We start from the raw sequence: 12,468 nt of genomic DNA, 5'->3' as shown, positions 1-12,468 counted from the left end.
GCAGTGTAACTTTACAAAGTCTTGAATTCCTCCAAATTGGTTGTGTGCTACTGTCTAATATGTTGTTGTCAAATGTGCTGCAGGAATTTGCAATCTCCAACCCTTAGGGGTGGTTTACAGGAGATCGCAAGGTAAGAATCTGCGACTATTTCCGTTCTTTGTAAATGTGTTAACATTTTTGTCATTTTAGTAACGACTCTTACGAGTATCATTAAGTTAAATATAGAAAAGTGTGATGTTTAACAAACTAAAAATAGAAAGTGGCCTATTATTACGAGTATTTTTTTTTTGCTAGCTCAAATAGACGTGTAACCTATTATTTTGGAATGGAGGGAGTACAAGAAAGTGTACTCAATTATTAAGTCATCTTAGATAATAGAAGCATTAATATTCTTCTTAGCACTTAAATTTGTTTCAATGTTTAAACTCTAGATCGAACATAAATAAAACCATATGTGCACTAAAGATTGTTCTCATGTTAAGACATTTGAGCTCTTCTTAACACAATTTATCTAACGATCATATACAAACTAACTTATGATCCGGGGACAAACTTGGTAGCATATACCCAGGCATTGTTTGCCACAGGGTTGTCAAGGTGATCCAAAAGGTTCTCCAAGGGACCTTTTCCGGTTACGATGGCCTGCACAAAGAATCCGAACATGGAGAACATAGCTAGCCTTCCATTCTTGATCTCCTTCACCTTTAGCTCGGCGAAGGTAACCGGGTCATCGGCTAACCCCAATGGGTCAAAATATTGGCCACCTGGGTATAGGTCATTGCCCTCCCCAACTCCGTCTAGCCCATTGATACGGAACCCTTCAACGAGACCCATAAGGAGTACTTGGAACCCGAGCACGGCTAGAATGCTTTGAGCATGAACTAGGTTTGGGTTGCCCAAGTAGTCAAGCCCACCTTCGGAGAAAATTTGGGCACCAGCCTTGAACCAAACTGGTTCCTTGAAGTCCACTTTGACCCATTTCTCTAAGACTTCAGGGGTAATGCAGCCTAGAGCTCCAAGCATAGCCCAGCGTCCGTGGATGACCTGAACATACATTTAACATCAGTGGCGTAATGGTTAGTTATTGACAAATTTTCCTCAACGTATTTACGTGTTTACTGTTCATAGATGACAAATCGATCAATGATTGTAGGTTTTGAACCAAGTTTCAAATGTGACTGTAACATATTTTTTTACACCCTATAAGCAAATAACTCTTATCAAACTAAAATCCGATATCATAACCTAAATTCAATAGCATGACCGAGTATATCCTAATTAAATCCAAGATGTACAAAATATATCTCGAAAACCCCTAAAAATATATTTGGAAACACCGCGATATGTATTTTAAGTATATCACGGGTTATAAATTAAACGTGATTCAATTTAAGGACCACCTTACAAGGTACAAGCGTGTAAGATGGAACATGAAAAAAAAAAATGCAAAATAAAGTAATGAAATGATAATTAAGCAACAAAAAGTAAAGAAAAGAACCTCAAGAGCCCTGTTTCGGGCAAAAGCCTCAGGATCAGCAGAGAGACCAGCAGTGTCCCAACCATAATCACCAGGAAATTCACCAGTTAAGTAAGAAGGTGTTTGTGCTGAAAATGGTCCCAAGTATTTTACTCTGTCTGGTCCATACCAAAGTTCATTTCCCTATCATCATCATATCATGCATAGAAATAAATAAACTAAGTTAATTACTTCCCTCGTTCAAATAAATTCAAATAAAATAAAACACACTTGTAACAACAAACGGGTGTATTGTATACAACAGGTAAGTACGTACCATTGTAAATTTGCCGGTTCCCATAGGAACGACATCTCTAAGGGCGTTACCATTGGATCCTTTGCCTTGCCCTAGGAAAGGGGTTGGTCTAAGGACAGTGCCGGAGCTTAGCATTGATGCCATGATGAACTTCTTGTGTATTAAGGTTAATTTTTTTTTTGTTGTTACTAATTTAATTGGGATGTAGAAAGGGCTAGAATCATGTCATATATATGAACATATTATGTGTTGAGGAAGTGAGTTACAAGTTTTTGTGGACATAAATGAAGAAGTGGCAATTTTTGGTGGGACAATAAGGGGTTGCATTAGCCAATGAGGTGGCTTCAAAAGATATTATAATCTCACCAACATATCCTCATATCCAGTTTTTATAATCCTCATATCTATGTGTCAATTTGGATTATTTGGTTTTACTACATTGTACAACTAAGATTTTTTTTTTATTAGTTTTAATAATATTAAAGAAGAATTCCATGAAGTAGGGCAAGTTCCTTTCACCTTAATTTAAGTTCAGTTTAGTTCAGTTCAGTTCAGCTTCAATTAGTTCAGTTCAGTTAAGCTTTAATTAGTTCAGTTCAATTTTTAATTTTTCTTCTCTCATAAGAAGTGTAGTTTAGTTCAGTTGTTTTCAGTAAATCTAGGCCTGTAGTATTTCCTTTGTTCTTTGTTATAAGTTGACATGTTATCATTGTTGCCAATGGAAATATTCGATTGTATTTTCCAAAAACAAAAACAAAATCAAAAAAATGATTGTAATTATTAAAAATAATAAAGTTGATATTTTAAAATATATCATGCCAGAATTATAATAAGATTTCACAAGAATATATTAAAAGATTGAAAAATCTAGTTAAAATAGAGTTTGTAAGGCCCTATTCAGTTCACCTTAAAAACAATTATTCAGTAAAAATAATTTCAATTTAGTAAAAATAGTTTCAATTCAGCAAAAATAAGTTCAGTTTAGTAAAATTAATTTTATAATTTCAATTCAGCAAAAATCAGTAACTCTAAAGAAAAAATATAATAGAGAATCAGTATAAATAATTTCTATTCAGTAAAAATAAATTAAGTCGAGCACAAATAATTTCAGTTCAGTAAAATTAATTTCAGTTTAACAAAAATAAGGTGAAATGAACAGGACCTAAAAGTAAGTAAAAAGAAAATATGTCAACTACTCCCTCCGTTTTTAAATACTTGCTTCATTTCTCCATGCGCGGAGTTTTAGGAGAAATTGTATAACATAATAGAATATGAAGGTAGTGGGGTTGGTGGAAGAATTAAAAAATGTAAAAGGCAAAAGTAGTGGAGAGAATTGGAGGAGAGAGAATAGATGTTAGGTCCACTAGGTGAGAGAAATTAATTAAATATTGTAAAAACTTTTCAAAAAAGGAAATGAAGTAAGTATTTAAAAACGGACGCAAATAGAAAGTGGAACAAATATTTAAAAACGGGGGGAGTATAAAGGAAGGAAGAAACTATTATTTTGCATTCTTTTTTGTTTCAATAAAATACTAAAAATGCATTTTTTTTTTTTCTTCGTTATATCTCAAACTCTCAAAGTAACAAACCACTTTACTTGTTGATTAGATGCGTATTGAGACTTGAGAAGTAATATAAGTTGAAGAAGTTATATAATATGAGGTGACCATTTGCAAGTTTGGATTGGACACGATCAAACTAAAGCCATTATTATACAGTTAGATATACCTATTACTTTTTTTTTCTTTTTTTTTTTTTTTTTTCAAACAAAGGATATATATACCTATTAATAAGTAACTTATAGGTTACAACTCAGTGTTCATTTGATTATTTTTGCTCATTTAAAGATTTCAACGTAAGAACAAATAAAATAAAAAAAAATATTGGGTGCCCTTTCTACTAGTAGCACCTTACATGTAAGAATTTTTCACATATAAAGATTATAAACCAAGTCTTTATTTCTGCTCAGCAGGCTTTATAAGCAAAACTCTGGCCATTATTTGCAGGCCTAAAAGATTTTAAAATGTTGGGCAGCCTGGTAATGGGCTGCAAAGAACCTTGTCTTTTTTTTTTCGCTATTCATTTTTATTTGTAAGCCACTAATTTAAATCATGTAATCCACAATACATTTAACAACTAAAAGATTTCAAAGTGCTTTTATTATATTTTTTGTAATGAATATTTTAAAAATATATACTAGTCTGTATACTTTACAAGTAAGAAATAAAATGAAGGGAGGGGTACCTAATAGGTTGTTTTAGTGTTAGAGATATGATATATCGGAAAATATATGTGATATATTTTCCGTATAGATATTGTTATGATTATAATATATTTAGTATTATCTTATGTTAAGATATTATTTAGAGAATATATCATTAGGTTATATGGTATATCTTTTAGGAATATTGTTTCCTATCTTATGTTCGTAGGTTTTGTATAAATACTCACCTATTGATGAATAATAAACAAGTCATTCTATTCTCTAGCTTCTCTCTAATTTGTCATGGTATCAAGAGCAGGTTAAATCTTGGGACCTTTCATAAAAAATTCCCCCCCTACCGGTGGGTTAGAAATTAAACCCACCGGTGGGATGATCCTTTAGCAAAAATTACCAAAAAATTTTTTTAGTTTATTCCGCTGTGCAAGTTAGTATTGGTGCAGAGTTTGAGTTGATGACTTGATGTATACATTACATCATGCATGGCTTTTCTAAGCATTGAGATCAAAATAAAGTTGTTGGTGTGTCTTTGACTCTCAAAGATGAAAAAAAAAAAAGTTTTCGGCTCTCTTGTGTCGTGAGACAAGAAATTGGTTCTCTAGCTTCTCTCTAATTTGTCATTTAGTCATTGGGGAAAACAGTTTAATTTAACCGAAAAAATACAAGTTGATCTTTGTTTATATAAGCGTATAATCAACCATTCACGCATTTACTTATGAGTAATTTTGTAATTGCAACTACAAAATAAGTTAATAATGTCAAAGCTTGTGAAATGGTGTTAATGGAGGATCTTGAATTTGAGGAGCTTCAATAATTAATTATTTCAGAAGCTTCAATGGAGAAATTCTAAGCTCAAGGGCAGTTTTAATAGAAAAACATGTTACTCGTATTCTTTGAAGTTAACCATGCCCTTTATTTCTCCATTTTTCTAAGGATTTTTTGTTTGATTTGACGGAAAATCCATTGAAAACGGTGGTGGAGGGGAGAGGGGAGGAGGGAGGGGAGAGGGGGGACATGCCTGCGGGAAAGGGGAGGCTGGGTGGTGGGGTCTTCGCAGTGTTTGGAGAAAGAGGGAAAGAAAAGTGAAGAGGTGGTTTTGGGGTTGTCGTCGTATGGTGTTGATTTTGTTTCTTTTTGTTTATTTGAAGGTTGATTCCTTTTTTTTTTTAATGGAAGAATGATTCCTTTTCTTGTTTAAAATAAACAACATTGTAATTCAAAGAGAGTTAAATTCTAGGAAATTTTCACATTTGCTACCACCGAAAGCACCTGCTTCACATTTAATACCGATTTAATTTTTTTATTTAATTTTACTACCACATAAATTAGACTTTGTTAAAAATCACTACCATTCCAATATTTTATTAAATAATAATTTAATTAATTTTTTTTAAAAAAAAAACATAAAAAACCAAAACCCCCAGCCACCAAAACCACCAAACTACCACCTTCCCCCTTCCCCTTTCCGACACCCAAACGTTCCCCTGACGCCGGCGAACTCTAGACCACCACCACCAACACCACTATAACCCCCAAACTTGGAAACTCCCCATACCACCACCACGACACCACCTTAACTTCCAAACCCAGACCACCACCGAAAGCCCTATACCCAGAACACCACCACCCACAAACCACACCTCCCTTGTCTCACCACCACGGACAACACCACCGCGGCAGCAGCAATTTGCAGTAGTAGCAAATCGAGGCAGCAGCAATGCAATTGCGGCAACAACAAATCGAGGTAGCAATTTGCGGCAGCAGCAACGGCAATTACTGCCAATCGCAACAACCACCCTAAAACGGTGGGAAATCAGAGGAAAGAGAGAGTGTGGGGTCGTCTACGGCGGTTTAAGGTGGCAATTGCGGCCAATCGCAACCAACACCACCCTAAAAACGAAACCCTATACCCGTTTAGGGCGGTTTTAAGGGTGGTGTTTAGGTTTAGGGTCGTTTTTTTTGGTGAGGGAAAGGGGGGATGGAATCGGGGCTAGAAAGGGGTTGCTGGTGGAGTAAAGGAGCTGTTGGTGGAGTTCGCGGCTGTTGTGGGTGATGAATCACATTTATATAGGATTTATAGGCACGTTTATGTTAGTTTTATAGTTGCTTTTTGAGTTTTGTATCGCTTTTTAGGTTGCAAATGCATAAATTGTTTGTTTTTTTCTCTATTACGCTCCGTTTGTGTGTTTTCTTAATGTTTCAGGTGATTTGATAGACATTTGGACGCTTTCGTAGTGTTTGGAGTTGATTCAGATGATATTTGGATGGAAGTCGATAATTGAGTTTATAAATCAAAGATCCCACGTTTGTGGATGTTGATTTTGAGATTTATATGCATGAGGAATGAATATAGCATCCACAAGGGTTGTTATGCACTTTTCGGAATTGAATTTGAGTTAGAAACGAAGTTAAACAATGTTTTACAAAGTGGCAAAATAGAACTTTAGTCGCTCTTTTGATCATAACTTGAGTTCTACAGATTGGATTGAAGCGATTCAAATTGCGTTGGAAACTAGACTTGAAGTTATTTCCAATGATAGGTTGCACACCTCAAGAAGCTTCCTAGAACAGAAGTTATAGACGTTTGAATCTAAGCAATGCAGTCAGCCACCCGCGGGATGTTGCTGCGCCCCCGTCCCACGACCACTCGACACCGGCCGTAGTGATGTGTCTATTTTATATAGTGTTTTACCCCCGTCCCTTGGTCGTTATTAGTAGTATTTTTGGCTCCTTCGGGCCACTTTTATTATTAATTTGTGTGTTCTAGTGTTTTCGTAGTTTTAGTTGTATTTTACAGGAAATTGCACTCTTGGAGCATTTTCCCAAGATTTATTGGATCGACTACGGAAGCTAGAAGGACACGACCACTTTTGGAGCCCAAGATCGGTGAGAGCCGGTGATTAAGGGCTCGGTTATTTGGATCACGAGGCAATTGGACCATGTATTCGAGACCCGAGAGGAAATATGGAGTGGGCCGAGAAATCTAGCCCAATCGAAGTCCAAGTCTCGAAGAAGAAGACCGGGCCCGATCGGGTGAGCGTAGGCTCGATCGGGCGCGGCATGCCAGCAATGGGCGTTGTAAAAAGGCGAGCCCGATCGGGCGGCCCTTCGCCCGATCGGGGCCGTGTTTCTGGAAGGGTCTTTTGTCGAGCAATTAGTTTCTAATTAGGAGTAGTTTTTAGTTTTGTTTTAAATACGTTTTTAGGACGATTAATTGAGATGGTCTCTTCTCTTGGGACCACTTCTTCTTCTCTCTCTTCTTCCCTTATCTCCTCTCTCTTAGACTTTCTCTCTCTACTTAGTATTCTCTCTCTTAAACTCTCTCTAAACCTTTGTTCTTAATTCTTTCTTTTAATTCCAGATTTATTTTGGTAACGATTTCTCTTCCTTTAATCTTATTTTTATTTTATTCCTTTCACCATGAGTTATTTTATTATTTTGATTAGTTTAGTTTTTAATATGTGTGAGTAGTTTAATTTCTAGGGTTTATGGGGATCTAATAAATAATATGAAGGGGTAAATTATTGTTGTTGATTATCAATGCTAGATTAATTTCCTATTGATTGAATTAATGATCTGTGACTAGATTAGGCCTATCTTTTATGCATGAGTTTGACATATTGATTCAATAATCGAGAGATGAGAATTAATGTTTAGGTCTAGTTTTAATAGGCGAGTTAATTTATAAATGGTTAAGTCAAGAATCGAGAGATGAGATTTAATACCGGTAAATTAATTGTGTGATTGGAATAAGTAGCGAGAGCCCTTTACAATCTGGTTAATTGATGCATTGATGATTGACTATTATTGATTATTGGTATTGCATGATAATTTCTTATTGGATTGTTTTAATGTTTTACAATTGCGGCTTGTAAAAGTATAGCAATATTAAATTGATGAATCGAGCAGATGTTAATTTGATATTAAAGGCTATTTTCAATAAGAACTTAGGTCTAATAAATTGCGAGAGCCTGTTAGATCTATGATGGTTAATAAATTGCGAGAGTCTGTTAATCATGTTATATATGCAATGTCAATGATTGATTACCCTATTTTACCCCGGAGTATTATTTATTGGTGAACCTATGCCCTAGATCCCTTTATATATTATTTTCTCCCTATTCCTACTCTTTTTAGTTTAGTTTTTTATTCATTCATAAATATTGGTTACTTAAATAATTTAGATTATAATATTTAATTAGGAGTAAAAATACTTATTTCCCTGTGGAGATCGACCCTACTTCCCTATCTACCTTAGTTAGTGATTTAAGTATTTATTTTTTATTAGGGGATACGACTTTACCCTGTCACGTAGCTACTGCCAGCCCGCGGCCACCAGCCTGCGCCCGCAGGTTCTGGCGAGCCAAAGCAGCCCATGAGGTGCTCATGTTGTCGATTTTGCTTGCGGTTTTATGCCACATCATCTTTTATCATCCAATAATAATTCAACCTATGTAATCTTTATTTTCTTAATTATTTTATTTATTTACTTTTAGATTAGTTTTAGGATAATATAAATACTCAAGGGATATTATTTTTCCCTTATGCCTTTTATATCTTTTTATTATTTTACGTTCTTTTTAGTTTTCTCTTTTGAACCCTAGTTTCTCATGGCATCTCCATGGATTCTTCTATGGATGATTCTTGGGTTTACTATTTTAATTCATTGAGGTATTTTATTTCTATTTTCTTACTTTTGATTATGTTTTATTCCTTAGATCTAGTTTTATTTATTTATTTCATGTTTGGGTAGTTCAATTTATAGGGTTTGGGAATCCATGTTTATACTTTAATTATTGATTGATGTTTTTAATATTTTGATTATTAATTTCTCAAATTGATAGTGTTTTATTGTTAATCTTGCAAGTTGAGCAATTGTTTGATTAATTCATGTTAATAAGAGTTTGAATCGAAAGATCTTACTTTTAGAGGCTTTCCTACAATTAGTTATTCTGATTATGTTAGCGACCGTACTGCATATGTTGAATTGAGAGCGTTAACCCGACCGTAGGCTTAGCAATTGCTCTAGATAATTGATTGATTGAGTTGCTATTGATATTTGATAGATTTAGAACTATAAACATGGTGAACTATAACCCTAGATCTTTTTATTAATTGTTTTATTATTTTATAATTTAGACTACTTTTCTATCCAAATTTCGTGACTTGTTTAGTTTCTCCAATTTCTTAGAGGTTAGATTGAATACCATCACTATGTGGATTCGACCCTACTTACCCTACTACATTGTTAGTTGGATTTGTTAGGAATTTATTTTTGACAGGTGTACGACAACCTATCAGTGGGTTGCTGGTGGAGTTTGCGGCTGCCGTGGGCTGCTGGTGGAGTTCGCGGATGTCGTGGACTTCTTTGGGCGCCAACATTGATGGGAAATGGAGGTTGGATGGTGGCAATGAGGGTGGTTGAAGATGGAGTGGTGGCGGTGAGGTGGTTGGACGGTGGTTGGGCTCCACTAACGGTAATAGTAACGGCATCGGGCACGCAAATGGTAGTGATATCTAAAATTTTGGGATTTGAGTGGTAGTAAAATAAAAAAATTAAAGCGATAGTAAATGTGAAGCAGGGTGCTTTCGGTGGTAGCAAAGGTGAAAATTTCCTAAATTCTACATATTTTTCTCTTTTCCCTTTCTTTAAGCCATTTCCTTTCCTTTAAATGAACCAAACGACTCTTCAAGAAATATAGGTTCATATAAGATTAATAAGGCTTATCTAAATTCATATATATTACAACTAAAATAAGCGTACTAATAAGTTTAATATAAGTTCAATTTTGATAAATTTAGATTAGATAAGTTCATATAAATGAAAATTAAATTAATCTAATTTTGTTGAAATTATTTTTGATAAAGGGATTCAACCTTGATACCTCGAACAATTCTTAAATCATGGGAACGAATTGGGATCTCACTTTAAATAACCAAGGAAAAAACTTTCAAACCATGAACATGAAGGCCTACGCCTCTTAACTTCAACCTTTCAAAAAGATGTAGCAATATAAGTATTCATATCATATGTCTACTAATTAAACAAAAGCATATATACTAGTATACTACCCACACCTTGACGATGCATTCTCAACCTAAATTATCATTTCATATGTCATGCATGAATTGTTGTCCAAATATAACTATTGACATAAATTTCAAATTATATGAATAATTAGATCACTAAATAGTAAATACATTCAATGAAATAACTGGTCAATAAAAACACTCAAACATGAACTTGTTCACTAAAGATCTAATCCAATGACAAAACTAACATTCATGTTATTGCACGGAGTTCAAGGCTTTGAGTGTATTTTGTGAGTAACTTAATAATAAGTAAAAATATATTTTAATAATCTCAACTATTGGTGGTTTAAAAAAAAAAATCTCAACTATTAGTGATTTACTTTTAATATTTCCAATTAAGAATTTTTTTAATTATTATTTTAATTATTTATTTTTTAATAATAATCCCAACTATGATAAAATTTTGCTTGCAATGGTCCCAATAACCATTAACTTGATAGAAGGGTAAATTTTTTTGATTTATAAAAGCCACGTATCTGCAAATGAATGGTCTAATATTATTATATTATTTTTAAAAAAATTTAAAAAAAAATCAAAAACTATTCCCAGCCACCTCCTCCCCTTTACCCATCGTGAAACCCTAGGACAACTCCTAGCCCACTGGAAATCGGTCAGCCACCTCCCTAATCCCCTGAAAACAGACGGCTGGCCCTCCCAACCCGTTTTCCAATGGACTAAGGGTTGGACCTTGGGTTTCGCAGTGGCCAAAGGGAGGGAGTAGCTATTAGGGTTTTTGGTTTTTTTTTTCTTAAAAAAAATTAGACTAATCACATACTGACACGTATATTGGTTACCTGTTACGGAGTACAACATGTCATTGACTTGGTGTTGACTAGTTGGGATTATTGGAGGCAAAGCTATAATATACTTGGGAATCTTGAGATTATTAAAAGGGTAATGTTCACTACAAAAAAAAAAAATGGGAATAGGCAACACTTAAGATTGCGACACTTACAGAAATGTTCCTCTTAATAATCTAACGCAACAATATTTATTTGGTACCTTGAACTAAAGTAACGGAAAAAAAAGTGTTACTCTAGACTATATAAGGCAATAGTTGCTTAAAGTGTTACCTTTTTCTTGTCTAAGACAACAAATATAATAATTGTTGCTGAAAAGATAACAATAACAAAACTATTGTTTGAAAATGTAACATTAATATCGATGTTGCCATCTATAGTATATATATGTGTATATATATGTGTGTGTATGTGTGTGTGTGTGTATTAAGCAAGTTTGGTAGAGTTGGTGGGAAACTCAACTTGTGACTTTGAGGTCACAAGTGTCACAAGTTCGAGCTCTACCAACTACTAAATGTTTGGGAGTGACAACATTTAGAAACATTTTTTAATTATCTCCTTAATGTGTTGCCTTATGAATAGACAACGGGGGCATAAATTACGCCTCATATGTGTTGCCTTAGCTACAAGGCAACACTTTTTTTATATTAGGCAATGGTTTTCCATTGTTACCTTTGCTTTATTTTGTTGTAGTGGTTATACATAGCCCTATAGCCCTTAGGGCTATGTATAAACATTAAAAACACTCTTGAAAATCGTATAACATTAGGAATTATGACATAAACACGCGTAAAGTAGTGTAATTAGTGTGTTTTTGTCATGATTTTCTAAATTTAAACAACTTTCAAGAGTGTTTTTAATGTTTGTATGTACCCCTAAGAGTATATATTACATTTTTCTTAATAAAAATAAACCTTAGATGGGATTATTAGAAATAAATATCGTCAATAATTGGGATTATTTAAGTGCATTTTTTCTAATATTAAATTTATTAAATAGATATAGATGAGTTCATTTCAATAGTTGTTTAATTTTGCAAAAGTAGCTAAACAACAACATGTCAACATATATCCTTTTTACCTCTCGACAATTTTCATTTGTTGTCAACACTTACTTTAATTCAAGAGAATAAAATAATTTATGGCAAGTCATTTCTCTTCCCAGTATTCTCCCACCTCTTTTTTTTTTTTTTTTTTTTTTTCCTTTTAATTAGTAAAAATTGAAACCAAGAGAAGAAGAAAATTGGAGAATTGAGTCTCTTTTGTATTTTTAGGTAGGAAGAGAAAGTTTTTTTTTAGCTTTTTTATTCTCTTTATTATTGTAATAGGATTAAAACAAAAGTAGTAACTAGTAAGACAGATAAAGAACACGCCTAAACAAAAAAAAAAGGATTAAAAAAAACAGAGGAAGTGCATGGAGTAACTATAATTGGAGTAATCTTTGGGATTGAATGACACAAATTTAACAATGCAATGATTGCCCACAAACCCAACAATAACCACAAACCCAACAATAAAGCATGTGGTCGCGTAATTTACAATATTAAAATAAAATTAAGTCCAATAAGTTTAGATAAATGTA

At 33.8% G+C, this 12,468-nt stretch overlaps 1 protein-coding gene across 1 annotated transcript; it reads right to left on the bottom strand.

Annotated features, from left to right (window-relative positions):
* Window positions 1-336: 336 nt before the first annotated feature.
* LOC110723686 (chlorophyll a-b binding protein 3, chloroplastic) lies at window positions 337-2,008 on the bottom strand. The gene is made up of 3 exons (XM_021903031.1): window positions 1,795-2,008; window positions 1,500-1,661; window positions 337-1,045 (listed from the first exon to the last, which is right to left on the bottom strand). Exons 1-3 carry the CDS (start codon window positions 1,915-1,917, stop codon window positions 536-538), a joined length of 795 nt encoding a protein of 264 aa, XP_021758723.1. The 5' UTR covers window positions 1,918-2,008; the 3' UTR covers window positions 337-535.
* Window positions 2,009-12,468: the final 10,460 nt, after the last annotated feature.

Source organism: Chenopodium quinoa, unplaced genomic scaffold (assembly GCF_001683475.1).
Source record: "Chenopodium quinoa cultivar QQ74 unplaced genomic scaffold, ASM168347v1, whole genome shotgun sequence".
Taxonomy (NCBI): Eukaryota; Viridiplantae; Streptophyta; class Magnoliopsida; order Caryophyllales; family Amaranthaceae; genus Chenopodium; species Chenopodium quinoa.
The sequence above is the reverse complement of the archived record's forward strand: the minus strand, read 5'-3'. Positions and strand labels throughout refer to the sequence as shown.

Coding starts and splice junctions, on each gene's coding strand:
- LOC110723686 (XM_021903031.1), bottom strand. CDS start 1,917: ATGGCATCAATGCTAAGCTCCGGCACTGTCCTTAGACCAACCCCTTTC. Junction 1,662..1,794: donor GAACCGGCAAATTTACAATG/GTACGTACTTAC, acceptor TGATGATGATAG/GGAAATGAACTTTGGTATGG. Junction 1,046..1,499: donor CCCGAAACAGGGCTCTTGAG/GTTCTTTTCTTT, acceptor ATGTATGTTCAG/GTCATCCACGGACGCTGGGC.